General features: G+C 36.8%; 1 protein-coding gene across 1 annotated transcript in view; it reads right to left on the reverse strand.

Annotated features, from left to right (window-relative positions):
* Positions 1–14,399, reverse strand: part of AP3B1 (adaptor related protein complex 3 subunit beta 1) — a 161,687-nt gene extending 147,288 nt beyond the window's left edge. Inside the window, exon 1 of the mRNA XM_029283476.1 lies at positions 14,197–14,399. Within this exon, the coding sequence (XP_029139309.1) occupies positions 14,197–14,333 (137 nt within the window). The 5' untranslated portion in view covers positions 14,334–14,399. The remainder of the gene's footprint in view (positions 1–14,196) is intronic.
* Positions 14,400–22,368: the final 7,969 nt, after the last annotated feature.

A 22,368-nucleotide genomic window follows, 5' to 3' on the forward strand; every position in this document is an offset into this window, starting at 1 on the left:
ACTGCCCATTTTTCATTCTAATAGCTTTGCAAATATTTATCTAATCTAGAAATACTGTTTTTTAAAACCTAACACAAATAAAGGGGAAACTTATATTGGATGATGTCTCAAGTAAAGTAATCTCTTAAAAATTATTTCTATACATACTGCTTTTATGTGCTAATAGGCTAATAAGCGTTTTATTGGTATATCACTTATTCTCAAGACTCAGTAAATGAAATGTAGATGTGGCACCGTAACTCTAGAAATCTATGGTACATTAGCATCTGGGAAACCATGTACAATTTGAAACTGGTACTCTGAAGATGAAACTCACAACATCTGAAATAGATATAATTGAATTGGAAAAAAGTGCAGAAAAAAACAAACAAATTGATAAGGCAGTTCAAACATGTCCTCTATGAAAAAAGCAAGAACCTTTGGGCTTAAAGCCTAAAGTCTTAGGAAAAAAGGCAATTTAGAGAAAGTATACAAAATCAGACATAAAAAAGTAGATATTTTTCTTCTCTCGTCTCAAACATTGGGACAAAGATTGGCCAATGAAGCTGCTGCAAGAAAATTTAAAACAGACATTTTCCCACCCCACCCCACCCCAAAAAGTACTTCCCCCCACAAACACATAATTTGTAGAATTCACTACCCTAAGACTCAAATGGGTGTCTTAAAAGGGAGTTGGATTAATCCATGAAAGGCAGGTCTACCTAGCACTATTATTCTTGAGACACAGTTACTTGCACTTTAGAGAAAATGTGCCTCAAAAATATCTGTTGTGGAAAGACATTACATCTCCATTTTGTGAATACTAGAGAAATAACTACCGTAATAGGATAATCTGATATTATTCTGGGTTAAGATAGGCCCTGGCACAATCTAGCAAGGCTTTGTCATATGCTCTTACACTTTTATAACAATTATGAATAATGGTGGAATCAAATCAAAATTATCTGCTACATCCTATTAGCCTATGCTAGCTCTGTGTCTAAGCTTTCATACATTGCCTGCATTTATACAGAGCAATATACAAATCAATTTTAAATGTAGGTTGAGTTTCTACAACATAAACTCCATGTGTATAACATAGGTGTAAATGTTATATTGAATATTGAAATAACAATGGAGGTAATACAAGTATATAAATACTTATGAGCCAAAAATATATAACTTGTAGCATTCAAGACTTTTGACAACCTTAATTGTCTCTGACATTTAAAAATAATAGAAACTGGGAAATTCAGCAACATTTAGACTACCACGGATCTGTTACTCTTGCACTAGGCTTTATTCTATTTTATTCTACTACAAGCTTGTCTCAGTCACATACTTCATTCTCATGCCACCTGTCAGATCACAACCAAGAATTTTTTTGATGATTTTATGATACTTATTATTATGTTACAGACAGCATCAGATAACACTATGTGGATTTGATAGCTCAAAACTCATTTTGGACTTATTTTATAGAATACTTCATCCAAATCATTCATCTTTCCTGGCTCAAATATTTAATGAAACTGGCATAACTCTGTAGCAGCAGGCACAGTGCCGCTCTAACAGATGGGCCTAGACTGTAGGCATGCCAATGAAGCAATATATGCATGAAATCTAAATATTAAAGCTGGAGTTTTCTGCTTTCGCCCATTCAATTCCAATCTTTCCAAGCCTTTTGAATGGAATGTGCTGATTCAACATTAAATCATTCCAGAACTATATAAATGCATTATATAAGCAGTTTCTACATTAATTGGCTATATTCTTCTATACAGAAAAATCAAGAACAATATATAAAATCAATATATTCAATGAATTTTCCATGAAAAAGTCCTTTGTAAAACCAAAGAAAGATCAATACCAACTACATTTCTCAGCTAAAAATAGCCCTGCAAATTTGTAAACATACTGTGCTTAGGAAGAATCTATTCTAAAGATGCATATGGCTGAATTTTATTATTCTGTTGCTAAATGGAACATTTATATATGTAAGTAAGCACTAGCCTTGTTTAGCTCAATAAATTAAACAAGGTGAGTTCTGGTTAAAACTTGGGTGGGAGATAATTAGAAAACATCATCATGATAGCTTAAACTTAAGCAAAAATGTAGCAGAAAAAGGCAATAACAAACCACTTCTATATCATATCAAAAAAACAGCAAAGATGTTCCCATGAAGTCACCATGAGCCAGTTCAACTCAAAGGAAATTTTATCTTATATCTTCTCCGTCTCCAAATTTTGACATTTGACTAAATACTATATTAATAGTTTAATCTACTGAACAGATAAGCATGATACACTCTATATCAGTGGTGGCGAACCTATGGCACGCGTGCCAGAGGCGGCACTCAGAGCCCTCTCTGTGGGCACGTGTGCCATGCCCCGGAGATGGCAACTGTCCCTCTTCAACCAGCCGCCCACTAACTCGCCGAGGTCCCACATGACTGGATGCATCCCAGCACCCATGCGCTCGCTGGCCTCTGTGTGCAGGGGCCAATGGTGTCAGGCAGCAGCCACCCCGACCCCTGCCTCACCTTGCCCTGTGACAATGGCACCCCCGCCCTGCCTCACCTCACCCCGCAGGATGAGCCTCCTGCCCACCACCCCACCTGCCAGAGACCCCCTGAATCTCCCCCAACCCTGCCCGGCCCCCACAGACATCCCTCCCCATGAGCAACATCGAGGTGATCATGCCCACCTTGGCCACACCCACCCAGTCTGCCATGACCACAACCACGCCCACCCGGTGGACCACGCCCGCCTGGCACCCGACGATAAATAAGTGGGTTTTGGGTTGCAGTTTGGACACTCGGTCTCTAAAAGGTTCGCCATCACTACTCTATATGGGGCTGCACTTCAAAACAGTACATAAAATCAGCTACTGCAGAATGCAGTGTCAAAACTACTATCTAGTTGTTGAAAATAGCCCATATAAACACAAATCTTGGCTGTATTACAATAGTTTTCAATTCTTCCTTGTCACACTTGGTAGTTCCCACTGTAAAGATTACCTTTTCCCATATTAACTTTCCTCTAATTTGAAATCATCGTAGGTCCTATCTTTCCCCGATTGGTTAGATTAATGGTTGCAGCATTTGTAAAGACCCTATTATGACACTTTATAGAGAGAACTAGTTCATCATTATTGTGCATTCAGAATATCAAACTTTAATTTTTCACACTGCTATCAAAATAGTATATATTGCCACTAGTGCCCTGTGGAAAGACAGCTATAAACATAAACAAAAATAAGGAAAATCATTTTACTATGAAGAAATAAAAAAGAATGAAAAGAATGAAAAAAGCATGTGCTCACAGAACTTAATCAAGATGGCCATCTGCTGGATTAGTAACAGCTGTGATAAACTCTTTTATTTACAGTGGCATATACAAACTTCTATATAAAATCAAATTGTTTTTTAAAAATATCAAAATTACACACATGTATTCCCATAGATTTTTCTAATCAGGTAAACTTTAGGCAACAGATTATTTTGTGCTACTTTAAAATTATCAGAATCATAAAGCTCATGGTTTGTTATTTATCTAAATGATCAGATTATACATTAATTTATTTTCATCCCACCTTTATTTTTATAAATGACTAAAGAAAGTGAACTTTCTCCACAATAACCACCCTGTGAGATGACTTGGGCCAATTTTCATGTGTAAGTTTTCATGCGTCACTCACAGTCTCCTAGGTTCTAGTCTGGTGCTTTAACCACTAGACCAGTGATGGTGAACCTATGAAATGCCGCAATGTTTTGGAAGACATAACGTTCATTGACATGACAATTATTCATGTCAAAGCAACAAAGATGACTAGGGGACTGGAAGCTAAAACATATGAGGAACGGCTGCTGGAATTGGGTATGTCTAGTTTAATGAAGAGAAGGACGAGGGGGGACATGATAGCAGTGTTCCAATATCACAGGGGCTGCCACAAAGAAGAGGGAGTCAGGCTATTCTCCAAAGCGCCTGAAGGCAGGACAAGAAGCAACGGGTGGAAACTAACCAAAGAGAGAAGCAACCTAGAACTAAGGAGAAACTTCCTGACAGTTAGAACAATTAACCAGTGGAACAACCTGCCTCCAGAAGCGGTGAATGCGCCAACACTGGAAGTTTTTAAGAAGAAACTGGACAGCCATTTGTCCAAAATGGTATAAGGTTTCCTGCCTGAGCAGGGGGTTGGACTCGATGACCTCCAAGGTCCCTTCCAACATTATTATTATTATTATTATTATTATTATTATTATTATTATTATTATTATTATTATTATTATTATTATTATTATTATTTTCTTGAAAACATGTCCATTTTCGCAAGATTTGGGGAGGCTGGGTGAGAATGGAGTGTACTTTCACAGGACCTCAGAAAGTTACAAGAAAGGGTGCGTGCTCCAGAACTTCCAAAAATTGCACAAGAATGGGGCATACTTTCATGTAGTTTTCAGAGGCTGCAGAGGCCATAAGCCGCTTGAAGAATGAAGGCCTTTTGTGACCTGGAGTAGCCTTGTGTGGACTAGAAGGACCTCTTAATAAGAAGAAAGCATTGGCTGAAAGTAAGCAATGCATGGCAGATTTGGGAGAGTGCTAGGCCACTGGAGTAATCACACCTTTTCCAAGGATCACACAGATTGAGAAATGGCATGAGGTGCCCTTTTTGAGTGGTAGTGCTCAGCTAAAGCTGAGGCGTCGACTTCAGGTCAATCCTCAACGTTGCCACTGAGTGCCATTGTTCAGGGTGCCTAGATGGGGGGGAGAGGGAAGAGATTGAGAATTGTTCCTGTTTTGTTGGAGGAGAGGGATGACACACCAACAGAATCACATTAAGTATTTTCAAAATTTTGGACACGCCAAGCCGAAAATGTTTCACATCGTTGCACTAGACTGACCTGACTCTCATTTTATCAGATTTAGGGAATCACTAAAGCTACTGAAAAAACTTTCCATTAGAGCAAGACATATGAACTTTTATTTCTGAGCATATAGTTCTGCAGCACTCTTATCATATAATTCTGCCAAATGAACAAGCCTTATTTCTTATTAATAAAACTAATTGTGTTCTTGACATGGCTGGGTAGATTCTGTCAATTAAAATATTTGTTAGAAGTCCAACATAAATCTAAGTAAATTGTTTACTTTAAACTCTGATCAAAATAGAATGTCTTCATCTCAATAAAACAGATGATTGGAAAGTAGAATATTTTTATCCTAGACTGATCTCCTTCAAAATCAGTATTCTATTTTCTAGTACAAGAGGAAGCTCTGAAGCACTAAAATGTCAAAAACTGTTTTAACTAAGTTTGTTGCTGCTCTGAATTTACTGGTGCATGATACGTATATTGCAATGTATTAACAAAATAATAACTATAGCCCTTTTAAGGGAGACTTAGAACTCACAGTCACTGCTTTCTAGGCCAGCATTTTAACCACTACACAAAACTCTCAAGTCCTCTTTTAAACATGTATTACAGTGTCCAGGCTTTATAGGTTTTTAAAAAACTAATAGATTGTATGAATCAAATATTCAGTCATGTGAGGTAAAAAAAATTCCACAAAAGTTTCCTCAAATAGACAATTAATTTCTCCAAGGAAAAGTTCTCTCTCATAAATTCATTAATAATGAATGTATGTCAGTCACAAATCCAATGCTACATTTATCGAATATCTCAATAGACAGCAGCACTTGCCTCTCCTTATTAGGGCTTGGAAGAAGAGTACTGTAGGATTAAACCACAATGGAAGAGTAGCAAGGAACTCTAGAGATATAGACTAGACAATAAATAAACTTTATGCCAGATTTTTATATTGGGTACAAAATGAAAATATTATTGTTGAAGAACAGGCCGGATTTAGGGAGGAACATTCAACACTGGATCATTGTCTAGTTCTGCATCATTTGGCTGAAAAATATTCTACCCCCTCTCGTGGTTCTCTTTATGCAACATTTGTTGATTTTAAGTCAGCTTTTGATCTAATACCAAGGGAGAGATTGTGGTATAGTCTAAGACATTCCACGATTGATAAAAGGCTGTTGGTTCTTATTCAGTCGCTCTATTCAAATACCTCCCTAAAAATTAGATGTACCCCCTGAGGACATTTATCTAAAGCAGTTCCAACTTATAGTGGTGTAAGGCAAGGTTGCATATTAGCTCCACTACTTTTTAATCTGTATCTAAATCCAATAATGCAAGTGCTTGCTGATCCAGCCCATCATCCACTTATCTTGGCTGATCATGCAATTCCAGCACTATTGTATGCCAATGATATAGTCATTTTGTCCACTTCTCAGGTGGGAATGAGAAAAGCACTTAGGGCACTAGCTTTATTTTGCACAGAATACAAACTTTTAATAAATTATGAAAAAACTAAAGTTTTAGTATTTGCCTCTTACCATCATAAGATCCATAAATGGCAAATTGATGGGACTTCAATTGAACAGGTGCGTACCTATAAATATCTTGGAGTGCAGTTCCATGCCTCCCTATCCTGGAATACTCATTTTCTTTATCGGGCAAGTGTAGCACAGCGCACCTCATCAGCTATCATAAAATTTTATCATTCAAAAGGAGCTTACTTTATCCCGGCAGCTTGTAAGGTTTTTCAAGCTAAGGCAGTCCCTCAGCTCCTCTATGGCTCGCAAATATGTTCACTTGCAAAGCTTAATGCTATTGAAATTATTCAAAATAAGTTTATTAGAGCCATACTGATGGTACCTAAAAGTATCAAAAATGCCATCCTACGGGTAAAAATAGGTACAGTTTCATTGAAAGCTAGAGCATGGTTCCTTCTTCTTACCTTTTGGCTAAAGTTAATTTTAATGCCTGTAGGTTTAGCCCCATTAGTATTTATAGATCATTTTAAATCGTCGTGGAAAAAAAAAGCCCTAGATAAAATTAAATCGCTGGGCTTCTCTATGGAAAGTCTGTGTTCATTAGGATTTGATAACGCTAGAACTGCCTTGAAACAACGAATCTGGGATATTGATCTTCAAACAAACCTAAGTAAGGTGGCACATTCCAACATTTGTCACTTGCTTCCAGAAAGATTCTTTCCAGCTTCTTACCTATTTTCCATTACAATTTTGAAATTTCGTAAAGCTTTCACCTTAGCCAGGCTGGATGCATTGCCCTCGGCAGTCCTTTTTGGACGGTTTAAGGGCATTCCTATGCACCTTCGGTTGTGTCCATGTGGTGATGGCTCTATAGAAACTCTAAGCCATATGTTGCTTCATTGCTCTTTATATAAAGACTCTAGACAGATTCTTGTATATCCGATATTGAAGAAATTTCCAGGCAGGGGATATGAATTTTATCTAAAGTTGCTACTTTCGGATAAGGATCCAAAAATATCAATTCAGGTTGCCCAATTTTGTGCCACCATTTGCACAATACATCGCACCATTATTAAGGTCTGAAAAAAAAAATTAATACGATGTTTTATTTTGAGAATTTTGGATTATATTATATTGATTGTTTGGTGGTTTTATATCGTGTAAATATGGAAGTAAAATTGCTACTGTTGTTATACATTTTGATTATGTTTGGCCTTACGGCTGTAATAAACAGATTGATTGATTGATTGATTGATTGATTGATTGATTGATTGATTGACTACCTTTGAGAAGGTAGATGAACATCCTAAACTTCATAAGCCAATCCATGAAGTCATGGAAATGAAGATATGAACTCAGCTGGAAAGAAATTCAGAAACCATTATTTATGCAAAAGATAGATACCCTGAATTCCACACAAATCTTCCAAAAATAATTTTAAAAATCAGAAAAAATATAAACAAACTGAAATTTTGTGCATTGCCAATTTCTCCAGTTTTTCCACTTAAGTTGTGAAATTCAGAAGAAGCTAGCCCAGGAGACTTTGTATACATTTATAGCGGCATGCTTGCTTCCCACTCAGAAGGTTGAGAGTTCAATCCTAGGTAGTGGCAGATGTTTCTCTCCTAGGGCAGAAAGAAAAAAATATCTGCTGCAAACTCCACATGCCGTCAGGAAGGGCATCTGGCCAGTAAACACTCAGGTCCATCCAGTCGCTCCGAGTCTACCCCAAAGTAAGGGATTACAGGGTCGTAAAAAGGGATGTATGTGTGTATATATACATTCGCCAAAACAACTTTCAATAAAAGGGCATGACCAAGCCAAAACATTAAATTATTAACTGAAAAACTGATTAAAATTAATTATCTGTAAAATAAGGCATCAATTTCTAAAATTGTTGCATTCACTCACAGAAACCATTCTCTCTCTCTCTCTCTCTCTCTCTCTCACACACACACACACACACACACACACACACACACTTACACCATCACTCCCTCCTTTCTTTCAGCAGAAACGAGATAAAAGGAAAAGAAAAACCAGAAGGAAGAAAGGATATTAGAAGACAAAAGGAGAAAGAGAGTGATGACAGCTCAGCAAGAATTTATAGTAGGCAGAGAAACATAACCTACAGTATGCATACTTACTCTGTAATTAGTTGTATTGAATTCAGTGACTCTTAATCCCAGGTAAATATGTTCAGGAATTCTAGGCCTGTTCATTTGAGATCTGGCAACAATCTACTTGCATTCAAAGAGGAGTAGGAATGAGCATGCTATATCTATCCCATTCTTGCTGTCTTTCACTTGTAGAGATTGTCCCTGTGCTAGGGCTTCCTCTGTCCTCAGAAGTATTCCAACTGAACATCGTGAATTTTAAGAATCTTCACCATTGTCTGGAATTCTCAGTAATGCTATAATTGTTGCTCCTCTTCCTTTCCTATCTCCTTGTAGTCGCTGACTTTTATTACTTATAAAAAAAGAGGTTGTTCTTCTCTCAACCTCCATACTTTCAACATCTGCTTCTATGATCACATTCTCTTAATGTAAGAAGATCCCATCTCAATTTATAATTATTATTTGAAGGGAAAACCTTCCATTTGGGTAATTAACATATTAGGCAAGTTTTATATTATTCAGATGACCATCCTTAGCAAGTATGTGAAAAATATATACAGTATTTGTCACTAATCAAAACAAAAACAAAAAACTTCCTAGACTGTCACCCTAATCTGCACAAAATTTTCCTTTAGTTCAAATATTTTCAGAAACTCCAAATTACCAACATTATTATGACAAGTGAACAATGACCTTGATTTCTCACCTTTTGAATATATTACTGGAATTTCTAGATTTGACTTCAGAAGAAACACTGCAATGCAACAAACACAACTCTGTAGACTAATAGTTCCATCAAAGGTTGCTCAATACATTTTAGTCTTCTGGGAAGTCAAAGAATTAAGGAGTGGAGTGGAGAACAGAGTAGAGTAGAGTAGAGTAGAGTAGAGTAGAGTAGAGTAGAGTAGAGTAGAGTAGAGTAGAGTAGAGTAGAGTAGAGTAGAGTAGAGTAGAGTAGAGTAGAGTAGGGTAGGGTAGGGTAGGACAGGACAGGACAGGACACTTTATTTGATGAAGTGTGATTACACACACAAGGATTTTGTCTTCGGTGCAGAACCTGTCAGTTTACATGCAAAACAACAGAGTAATAATAATCATGATACCAATAAAAGAAGGCAATAGAAAAGATGAGAAGGATAATAATAATACAGCCATACCATATTGGTAAATGTACTATGGGAATTAGGTGTTCAGCAGAGTGATGGCACAAGGGAAAAAACTGTGTCTAGTTGTTTTGGCATGCAGTGCCCTGTAGCACCATCCCAAGGAGAGGAGTTGAAACTGTTTATGTCCAGGATATGAGGGGTCTATAGATATTTTCTCAGCCCTCCTTCTGACTCATGTAATGTACAAGTCCTCAATGGAAGATATGTTTCAATTACCCAAAATAAGAATCACATTTTAGAATACTACTACAGTATTGTAACAGTTTTTGACTGACTTAACATTATACCATAATCTAAAATTGATCCGAATAATATTCAGCTGAATCCCAAATGAACAAAATTAAATAATTTTATTTTACAGCGAGAAAAGCAAGCTAAAATAGGCAATGTCTTGAAAAGGTTATAAGACTCATATTATGTAAAAATAGTTCAATTTATCAAAAAATATGAAAAATATACAATCAAGTAAGATCCAACTAGAAAACTCACTATACAGCATTTATTATAATAGTAAAATAAAATTTGTCAAACAAATTTTGATAGAACATAATTGTAACCTTTAGATGGAAAACTTTGAGAATGAGACCTTCAGAAAAATCTGGTTTCTCTTAAAGACACCTAGAGCAAGGCTTTTCAACCAGTGGTACGGGTACCACCTGTGGTACATTGGCACATGGCAGGTGGTATGCGACCATCCTAGAAAAGTGGTAGCAGGGGAGGGGAATGAGCTGAACCAGTGGCAGCACCGCACAAACCTGAGCGAGAGATGGCTGGAGCTGCAGGGCTGTCAGGGCTCAGCGGAAGCGCCAGGATCAGTGCTTCTTTGGGGCTGTCAGGGTTCAGTGGAAGCACCAGGATCAGCGCCAGGCTCCAGCTGGAGCTCAGCGCTGATCCTGGTGCTTCTGCTGAGCCCTGAAGAAGCACCAATCAGGTGGAATGTTGCAGCCTCTCCAGGGTCTTGTGATTTACATTCAGATGCTTGGCAACTGATTCATATTTATGACGGTCACAGTGTCCCAGGGTCATGTGAAGTGACCAAAACCTGCTGCAACCACCCAGCAGATGGGGGGGGAATAAAAACCAAACACCCCCCACCCCACCCCCGCTGCCAATCCTCAACAGAAATGCTCACAACAATGAAAACCTCGGACAGGAGGAAGAGCGCCACCGGGGAGGGGCAGGCAGGTGTCTTGCTAGGCTGTGGCTTGGGGGGCACTTTTTTCAGTGCCACTGTAACTTCAAACAATCACTAAGTGAAGTGTTGTAAGTCGAGCACTACCTGTACTTCATCACTTTTTTACTTTTTTCGCGCGGGGGGGGTGGTCATCAAGTTTTTGACACCTTGCTAGGCGACTGGTGGTACTCGGATATTGCCATATCCTAAAAGTGTTACAATGGGTGAAAAGGTTGAAAAGCCCTGACCTAGAGAACTATAGATAATACTGTTTTTTTAAAAAAAAACATACACAAAAAACCCCTGAATGATTGATATATGGATGAATGTGGTATAATCTTACAACATTATAAATAGCAATATAAATAAAATACATACTATACCATATAAAAATAATGTATCATTTTTGGGGAAATCTTTGAAATCTTATGATTTGCAGTAGATTACAAAGGAAATAAATGAGAGTCAAAGGTAATTTTATACCTTCAGCAGCTCCCTACTTTCTTATTAGAACTGAACACTCATCTTTTGCTACACAAAGGTTATTGATAATAATCCTCAATAATTCTTCATCAATTTGCACTACCAATAAATAAAATAAGATTGAATCTTCATCATTCAAAATTATTTATGTAATAATTTCTATCTCAATTTTCTAATGCATAGTCTCAATTAGCAAAAAATACATTATTCTGAATTCATTATAATTAAAAGTCACTGGCATGCACTGACGTAAGTTTTCACACTGATTCTACAAACTCAAAAACTACAAAGCAGATGCTTTTATATAACTGCACCAAATTGTAATAATAAATTATGCTTGATATTAAGGGAATAAGAGAACACAACAGCATATTAATAGCACAATTTAAAGAATGCTATAAAGTTCTATTTGATAGTTAAAAGCAACTTAAATAAAACTGTCAATATAAATTATATGTTGAATTAATTCTAACTCTGCATGGAAATGCTTCCTGAGAGATTTGCCAATCAAAACTGTCATTTTGGCACTTGTAGCTGATAATCTTCCAACTCTACTTCATTCACTGAGCCATCAATTTACTCATAATTCTTCTCATCTTATCATCTTATCAAAGAAAGTAAAAAAACATTTAAACTGTCAAATTAAATATAAAATCAGATGGTAGTTTGGTATTGCATGAGAGCTTTTCTAACGATAAAAACATCTGCTTGTGAAAAGTGATCTTCATCAAGATATGAAGAAGGAAATGGTTAAAATCATTTTTATGTCATTTTCAAACTAATCTCCTACGGCTACAATTTAAAGTAATTTAAAATAAAAGAAACAAAAATCATTAAGAAGCACACCAGATGATGGAGTTGGAAACTCATCAAAGAGAGAAGCAACCTGGAATTAAGGATAAACTTCCTGACAGTGTGGACAATTAACCAGTGGAATAGCTTGCCCCCAGAAATTGTGGGTGCTCCATCACTGGAAATTTTTAAAAAGAGGCTGGACAGTCAACTGTCTGAGATGGTATAGGTTCTCCTGCTTGAGCAGGGGGCTGGACTAGAAGACTTCCAAGATCCCTTCCTATTCTATTCTATTCTATTCTATTCTATTCTATTCTATTCTATTCTATTCTATTCCTCCTAGTTGTGCCAAAGTAACTAACCAACTTTTGTCTGAAGAAAAAAACCAATATATCACATAAGTAGTACTCTTCATATTCAGTAGAAAATATATAACATCCATGCCTCTAAGCTATACCACATCATATCTCTGCTTTGGATAGAATAGGGATATAGAAGATGAACAAGTACAGAATATATTATTTATAGGTTTTAATAGACATACACACAGACAATTTGTGTACATATAAAATTCTTTCTATAAACTGATATAATAGATTATTACAAAAGATGTTTCACTGAATAATAGAATAAATTTGGGCAAAGAATAGCATATTAAACAAATATTAGAGCTAAAAGTTGGTAATTCTCAACATTTAACTGTGCATACTGATAAATACCTTATTATAATAAAAAGGTTTGTTTTTTTTAACCCTGAGAATCATGCATAGAATCAAACTGGAAACCACTGAGTTGATCATAAAAAAACAAGTCCATTTATAGAAAAGGTTATGAAGCACACCCTATCTTAAAGTACTATATTTTATATTAATTATGAAAATATCTGTTATATACCAGATTATGAATTAAATGTTATTGTTTAATTCACTGTGAGTCACAACTAAAACCTTTATACTAAAAATTCAATTAATTTTTCAATAAATTGAGATTACAAATTACCCAAACATATGTACATAAGCAATATTAAAACTGTAAGGTAATCAACACCACAAAATAAATTTTAGGGTTACTTGGGGAAACTACTTTGCAAGTCTGCAAAGTTAAGAGTAGAATTACCAGAGATTAGATTTTAATAAACTATAGTCTATAGGATGGGAACTATATAATAGAGAGAATATAATGAAATCTTCATGCCATGATTATGTGTAAGAAAAGAATTTCACCCCTTTAAATAAATCAGAAACAAGAGGACACTATATGCCCCACTGTCAAAACTGAAATGCTAAAAATAAAACATATTAGCATATGCCAGACAGGAGGAACAGTACTGTAATAAAAAGTTCAAAAACTTCATTTTTCTGATTGTAAATCTTTCAAATTCTCCAAGCACAAGAAAATCTTACTAACTTTATGACTATCAAATCAAGGAAAAGTGACGTTAAGCAACTAGCTTAGTCTATTTCTCTTTGAACTTTTTTTTTTAAGCGTACTTTAAATGGAGCAGAAAAATCAAGAAGCACGTGGACAGCTCATTCAATTCAGGATCGTGTGGACGATCGAGCCGTGTTTACTGAAAAATCTATTTCCGTGTTATTAGCAGGGCAAGATCATTCGTAATCAACTTTTCCTCCTATTCAAACATTCAAGACAAGTTTAAAAAAAAAAAAATCACCGGTAGAGGTGTTGGGTTAATGAAGCACAAAACACGAGGGAAAATTATTACTAAATTCAAGCGAAGTGTCACACAACGTCTGGCACTTTCCTGCTTAGCGACCTATCACAGTGTTTCTCAACCTTGACAATTTTAAGGCATGCGGACTTCAACTCCCAGAATTCCACAGCCAGCATTGCTGGCTGTGGAATTCTGGGAGTTGAAGTCCGCATGCCTTAAAATTGTCAAGGCTGAGAAACACTGATTAATCAGATGGGAGTCACAGAGAAACTTCCATTTTGGAGAAACTGGAAGCGCGCAGAGGACTGTATGGCAGAAAGCTCGCCAGCCCCCTTAAAGTGGCCGAGAGGCAAGAGCGAGCACGTCGCCACCGGCAGAGAGAAGGCTGCGAAGAGGAGCAGCCCGCCCAGCCTCTGACCGTTCCGGAGAGACTCTTCACCTCCGCCCCTGCGGCCGCCCTTCACTTACTTCTTGCCATCGCTACTGAAGAGTCCGAAGGCCGCCGGAGAAGCGGTGGAGGCTGTGGTGGGCGCCGCCTCTTGGCCCACCTCAGTTTGAGCATCCCCGGCCTGCTCGTTGTAACCGACGTTGTTGGTCAACATCATCCCACCGTACCTTTTACCACCTCTACGGGTTGAAGCGCCCACCTGGACCCAGTTTAGCCCGCCCTCCCGCAGCTCCCTCGCAATCCGGCTCTTCCCGGAAGCTGTCGGCAAACAGCATCCAAAGCCGTTGTCACGTGATCGCCGAGAGGGGCGGGGACCGGTGGCCCAACAGACTGTTTTTTTAGGAGAGTGGCCTAGCGCCATCGTTGCCAAGGGAACGCAAAGCTTCTCCGGTCCCCGCGCTTCCGGGAAGACACGCCCCCTCGTCACGAGGAAATCTCCGCCGTGGAGCCTCTCCGCCTTGACCCGGTCACGAGATACTTGCTCGCTTTCAGATACTCGCTTGCCACGTATGCAAAAGCGAGCTACGCTAGTCTTTGAGGTTGCTACGTATGGGGGAATGTGCTCTGATTCCCACCTTCACAATTCGATCAGTCTTTTTTTTATTATTATTATTAAAAAATTTATAAAATTTTACAATATAAAACCCCCCCTTCCCCNAGCTCAGCAAGAATTTATAGTAGGCAGAGAAACATAACCTACAGTATGCATACTTACTCTGTAATTAGTTGTATTGAATTCAGTGACTCTTAATCCCAGGTAAATATGTTCAGGAATTCTAGGCCTGTTCATTTGAGATCTGGCAACAATCTACTTGCATTCAAAGAGGAGTAGGAATGAGCATGCTATATCTATCCCACTCTTGCTGTCTTTCACTTGTAGAGATTGTCCCTGTGCTAGGGCTTCCTCTGTCCTCAGAAGTATTCCAACTGAACATCCTGAATTTTAAGAATCTTCACCATTGTCTGGAATTCTCAGTAATGCTATAATTGTTGCTCCTCTTCCTTTCCTATCTCCTTGTAGTCGCTGACTTTTATTACTTATAAAAAAAGAGGTTGTTCTTCTCTCAACCTCCATACTTTCAACATCTGCTTCTATGATCACATTCTCTTAATGTAAGAAGATCCCATCTCAATTTATAATTATTATTTGAAGGGGAAACCTTCCATTTGGGTAATTAGCATATTAGGCAAGTTTTATATTATTCAGATGACCATCCTTAGCAAGTATGTGAAAAATATGTATTTGTCACTAATCAAAACAAAAACAAAAAACTTCCTAGACTGTAACCCTAATCTGCACAAAATTTTCCTTTAGTTCAAATATTTTCAGAAACTCCAAATTACCAACATTATTATGACAAGTGAACAATGACCTTGATTTCTCACCTTTTGCATATATTACTGGAATTTCTAGATTTGACTTCAGAAGAAACACTGCAATGCAACAAACACAACTCTGTAGACTAATAGTTCCATCAAAGGTTGCTCAATACATTTTAGTCTTCTGGGAAGTCAAAGAATTAAAGAGTGGAGTGGAGAACAGAGTAGAGTAGAGTAGAGTAGAGTAGAGTAGAGTACGGTAGGGTAGGGTAGGGTAGGGTAGGGTAGGGTAGGACAGGACACTTTATTTGATGAAGTGTGATTACACACACAAGGAATTTGTCTTCGGTGCAGAACATGTCAGTTTACATGCAAAACAACAGAGTAATAATAATCATGATACCAATAAAAGAAGGCAATAGAAAAGATGAGAAGGATAATAATACAGCCATACCATATTGGTAAATGTACTATGGGAATTAGGTGTTCAGCAGAGTGATGGCACAAGGGAAAAAACTGTGTCTAGTTGTTTTGGCATGCAGTGCCCTGTAGCGCCATCCCAAGGGGAGGAGTTGAAACTGTTTATGTCCAGGATGTGAGGGGTCTATAGATATTTTCTCAGCCCTCCTTCTGACCCATGTAATGTACAGGTCCTCAATGGAAGATATGTTTCAATTACCCAAAATAAGAATCACATTTTAGAATACTACTACAGTATTATAACAGTTTTTGACTGACTTAACATTATACCATAATCTAAAATTGATCCGAATAATATTCAGCTGAATCCCAAATGAACAAAATTAAATAATTTTATTTTACAGCGAGAAAAGCAAGCTAAAATAGGCAATGTCTTAAAAAGGCTATAAGACTCATATTATGTAAAAATAGTTCAATTTATCAAAAAATATGAAAAATATACAATCAAGTAAGATCCAACTAGAAAACTCACTATACAGCATTTATTATAATAGTGAAATAACTGTCAAACAAATTTTGATAGAACATAATTGTAACCTTTAGATGGAAAACTTTGAGAATGAGACCTTCAGAAAAATCTGGTTTCTCTTAAAGACACGTAGAGAACTATAGATAATACTGTTTTTTAAAAACACACACACACAAAAAAAAAACCTGAATGATTGATATACGGATGAATGTGGTATAATCTTACAACATTATAAATAGCAATATAAATAAAATACATACTATACCATATAAAAATAATGTATCATTTTTGGGGAAATCTTTGAAATCTTATGATTTGCAGTAGATTACAAAGGAAATAAATGAGAGTTGAAGGTAATTTTATACCTTCAGCAGCTCCCTACTTTCTTATTAGAACTGAACACTCATCTTTCTACTTCAGCTTTTGCTACACAAAGGTTGTTGATAATAATCCTCAATAATTCTTCATCAATTTGCACTACCAATAAATAAAATAAGATTGAATCTTCATCATTCAAAATTATTTATTTATGTAATAATTTCTATCTCAATTTTCTAATACATAGTCTCAATTAGCAAAAAATACATTATTCTGAATTCATTATAATTAAAAGTCACTGGCATGCACTGACGTAAGTTTTCACATTGATTCTACAAACTCAAAAACTACAAAGCAGATGCTTTTATATAACTGCACTTTCTAGAGCACACCAAATTGTAATAATAAATTATGCTTGATATTAAGAAGGGAATAAGAGAACACAACTGCATATTAATAGCACAATTTAAAGAATGCTATAAAGTTCTATTTGATAGTTAAAAGCAACTTAAATAAAACTGTCAATATAAATTATATGTTGAATTAATTCTAACTCTGCATGGAAATGCTTCCTGAGAGATTTGCCAATCAAAACTGTCATTTTGGCACTTGTAGCTGATAATCTTCCAACTCTACTTCATTCACTGAGCCATCAATTTACTCATAATTCTTCTCATCTTATCATCTTATCAAAGAAAGTAAAAAAACATTTAAACTGTCAAATTAAATATAAAATCAGATGGTAGTTTGGTATTGCATGAGAGCTTTTCTAATGATAAAAACATCTGCTTGTGAAAAGTGATCTTCATCAAGATATGAAGAAGGAAATGGTTAAAATCATTTTTATGTCATTTTCAAACTAATCTCCCACGGCTACAATTTAAAGTAATTTAAAATAAAAGAAACAAAAATCATTAAGAAGCACACCAGATGATGGAGTTGGAAACTCATCAAAGAGAGAAGCAACCTGGAATTAAGGAGAAACTTCCTGACAGTGAGGACAATTAACCAGTGGAATAGCTTGCCCCCAGAAATTGTGGGTGCTCCATCACTGGAGATTTTTAAAAAGAGGCTGGACAGTCATCTGTCTGAGATGGTATAGGTTCTCCTGCTTGAGCAGGGGGCTGGACTAGAAGACCTCCAAGATCCCTTCCTATTCTATTCTATTCTATTCTATTCTATTCTATTCTATTCTATTCTATTCTATTCTATTCCTCCTAGTTGTGCCAAAGTAACTAACCAACTTTTGTCTGAAGAAAAAAACCAATATATCACATAAGTAGTACTCTTCATATTCAGTAGAAAATATATAACATCCATGCCTCTAAGCTATACCACATCATACCTCTGCTTTGGATAGAATAGGGATATAGAAGATGAACAAGTACAGAATATATTATTTATAGGTTTTAATAGACATATACACAGACAATTTGTGTACATATAAAATTCTTTCTATAAACTGATATAATAGATTATTACAAAAGATGTTTCATTGAATACTAGAATAAATTTGGGCAAAGAATAGCATATTAAACAAATATTAGAGCTAAAAGTTGGTAATTCTCAACATTTAACTGTGCATACTGATAAATACATTATAATAAAAAGGTGTTTTTTTTTAACCGAGAATCATGCATAGAATCAAACTGGAAACCACTGAGTTGATCATAAAAAAACAAGTCCATTTATAGAAAAGGTTATGAAGCACACCCTATCTTAAAGTACTATATTTTATATTAATTATGAAAATATCTGTTATATACCAGATTATGAACTAAATGTTATTGTTTAATTCACTGTGAGTCACAACTAAAACCTTTATACTAAAATTTCATTTAATTTTTCAATAAATTGAGATTACAAATTACCCAAACATATGTACATAAGCAATATTAAAACTGTAAGGTAATCAACACCACAAAATAAATTTTAGGGTTACTTGGGGAAACTACTTTGCAAGTCTGCAAAGTTAAGAGTAGAATTACCAGAGATCAGATTTTAATAAACTATAGTCTTTAGAAGAGAGGATGGGAACTATATAATAGAGAGAATATAATGAAATCTTCATACCATGATTATGTGTAAGAAAAGAATTTCACCCCTTTAAATAAATCAGAAACAAGAGGACACTATATGCCCCACTGTCAAAACTGAAATGCTAAAAATAAAACATATTAGTAGCATATGCCAGACGGGAGGAACAGTACTGTAATAAAAAAGTTCAAAAAGTTCATTTTTCTGATTGCAAATCTTTCAAATTCTCCAAGCACAAGAAAATCTTACTAACTTTATGACTATCAAATCAAGGAAAAGTGACGTTAAGCAACTAGCTTAGTCTATTTCTCTTTGAACTTTTTTTTTTAAGCGTACTTTAAATGGAGCAGAAAAATCAAGAAGCACGTGGACAGCTCATTCAATTCAGGATCGTGTGGACGATCGAGCCGTGTTTACTGAAAAATCTATTTCCGTGTTATTAGCAGGGCAAGATCATTCATAATCAACTTTTCCTCCTCTTCAAACATTCAAGACAAGTTTAAAAAAAAAAAAAACACCGGTAGAGGTGTTGGGTTAATGAAGCACAAAACACGAGGGAAAATTATTACTAAATTCAAGCGAAGTGTCACACAACGTCTGGCACTTTCCTGCTTAGCGACCTATCACAGTGTTTCTCAGCCTTGACAATTTTAAGGCATGCGGACTTCAACTCCCAGAATTCCACAGCCAGCATTGCTGGCTGTGGAATTCTGGGAGTTGAAGTCCGCATGCCTTAAAATTGTCAAGGCTGAGAAACACTGATTAATCAGATGGGAGTCACAGAGAAACTTCCATTTTGGAGAAACTGGAAGCGCGCAGAGGACTGTATGGCAGAAAGCTCACCAGCCCCCTTAAAGTGGCCGAGAGGCAAGCAGCGAGCAGCGCTTATTCCGCCTTCTGCTCTTTTCGGAGAACGCGGCGCCTGCACTTCCCGTCGCCACCGGCAGAGAGAAGGCTGCGAAGAGGAGCAGCCCGCCCAGCCTCTGACCGCTCCGGAGAGACTCTTCACCTCCGCCCCTGCGGCCGCCCTTCACTTACTTCTTGCCATCGCTACTGAAGAGCCCGAAGGCCGCCGGAGAAGCGGTGGAGGCTGTGGTGGGCGCCGCCTCTTGGCCCACCTCAGTTTGAGCATCCCCGGCCTGCTCGTTGTAACCGACGTTGTTGGTCAACATCATCCCACCGTACCTTTTGCCACCTCTACGGGTTGAAGCGCCCACCTGGACCCAGTTTAGCCCGCCCTCCTGCAGCTCCCTCGCAATCCGGCTCTTCCCGGAAGCTGTCGGCAAACAGCATCCAAAGCCGTTGTCACGTGATCGCCGAGAGGGGCGGGGACCGGTGGCCCAACAGACTGTTTTTTTAGGAGAGTGGCCTAGCGCCATCGTTGCCAAGGGAACGCAAAGCTTCTCCGGTCCCCGCGCTTCCGGGAAGACACGCCCCTCGTCACGAGGAAATCTCCGCCGTGGAGCCTCTCTGCCTTGTCCCGGTCACGAGATACTTGCTCGCTTTCAGATACTCGCTTGCCACGTATGCAAAAGCGAGCTACGCTAGTCTTTGAGGTTGCTATGTATGGGGGAATGTGCTCTGATTCCCACCTTCACAATTCGGTCAGTCTTTTTTTATTATTATTATTAAAAAATTTATAAAATTTTACAATATAAAACCCCCCCTTCCCCNCGGAAATCTTGGCCATTTCTGCTAAATTCGAGACTTTAAATGACCATTCTTCTATAGTAGGTAAACGTTCAATTCGGTCAGTCTTTGATCTTAATGAGGGTGTGACAGTTAAGCAACTTTTGCATGATGCAGCCAAACAAACTGGCCAATTACATTTTAGCTTCTTATTCCAATTCAGACCATGTGGTTAATTTATAGTTTACTATGTTGTGCCAAAGCAAAAGTTTCACTTGGTGACCGTGATCATGACTATGTACTGCAAATACAACACTAGCAATAGAAAAGCAATATCACTATACTAAGATGGGATGTAATTAATAGCCACCTAAGAATCTTTGAATAATTCAAATATGGAATTTCTGACTTCCCAACAAAAATATATAACCTGCCATTTAATGCTTGGGGGCACAAGATGGGAAGCCAACCAAAGTGATGGAGAGAAATAAGAAAGGATTTCCATTGCTAAGTGGAATAAGTGAGTCGTGCCAGATTTTATTACTTTTTTGCAATGATTGTTAACTGAATCACTGCAGTTAAATGAATCAAGTGGTCATTAAGCAAATCATTTTTCCAGCTGACTTTGCTTATCAGAAACAGACTGGGAAGGTCACAACTGGTGATCATGTGACCTTGGAACACTACAACAATCATAAATATATGCCATTTCAAAGTGCCCCATTTTTTAATAATATTTTATTAGTTTTCTAATTTTACAATTAAACATTTAAAAAGCAACGTGGTGACTGGGTAATCAATAATTCAATAACATACATAAATCTTTAGCACAAATCTCAAGTTACAACATCAGATATTTCTTCTCTTTTCCCCTTAATATCTATTATCTCATATTAGGCTAATATAGTTCTTATTATCAACCAAGTAAAACCATCTTTGTTACATTTATCAATAATTTTTAGCTTATACATATCTTAATTGTGTTTGCATTCAAACCTTATATACAATCAATGTCCTGTTATTGCTTTTTTCCCAAGCTTTAGTTTCCCATCAATATTCAAATTAATATTTGGTATTTATAATTTCCAAGCTTTAGGTGACCAAAGTTTCCCTTATCTCAACTTCTACTTTTTTCCCTTTTCATAACAAAATCTAATATTCTAAATACACATCTTATCTATTTGCATATAATCTTATTCTATTTTCTAAAAGTTATCTATTTTCCACCATATTAAACCAAAAGTCTATTAGTCTTATTACACATTTTACCTATTCAATAATAGTGTTACTTTATTTTCTAAAAATTATCTATTTTTCATCATATTCGACCCTCTAATCAGTAATATGAAATCCCCTCTAATAAATCAAAACCCTAATTTCTTTCAGCCTTACTCTGGCTTTCTTCCTTTGCCAACTAACCTTCCATGTCAGTACTTTTGAATCCTCAAACATTTCTCCCTCTATTATTATATATATTATTTGAAATAAGAAAGACCATTTGGTTACAGTTTTTTTGGAAGAACTAGCCCATTAGTATTCATTAGATTGCCTCCCTATTACTCCAATTTCCCACAATTGTCCTGATAGGGTTATCTTCCATTCAATCTGTTCTTCTTCCTTTTCCTCAAATTTCTTCTGATTTATGTAAAAGGTCTTTTCCATTTTCAATGTTGTCACTCCCTTTTCTGATTTTTCTGTTGGCTGGATCTGTTGGTCAATTGGATCCTCTGTCTTAGTATTTAGTTGTTCCACTTCTCCTGTTATTTTCTGCATTGTTCTTTGGTTGTAGTCAAGATCTGGTTTTGTATATCTAAGCTGACATCTTGTTCCTTTATGTTGCAGCTTATTTTGTCACAGGCTGAAAAAATGGTTTCGTGTATTGATTTCAACATAGAAAGGATTTTTTTCCTGATCTTCATCCATATTTTCTTGATAATGT

This window comes from Protobothrops mucrosquamatus, unplaced genomic scaffold (genome assembly GCF_001527695.2).
Source record: "Protobothrops mucrosquamatus isolate PMUCROS unplaced genomic scaffold, P.Mucros_1.0 scaffold107, whole genome shotgun sequence".
Taxonomy (NCBI): domain Eukaryota; kingdom Metazoa; phylum Chordata; class Lepidosauria; order Squamata; family Viperidae; genus Protobothrops; species Protobothrops mucrosquamatus.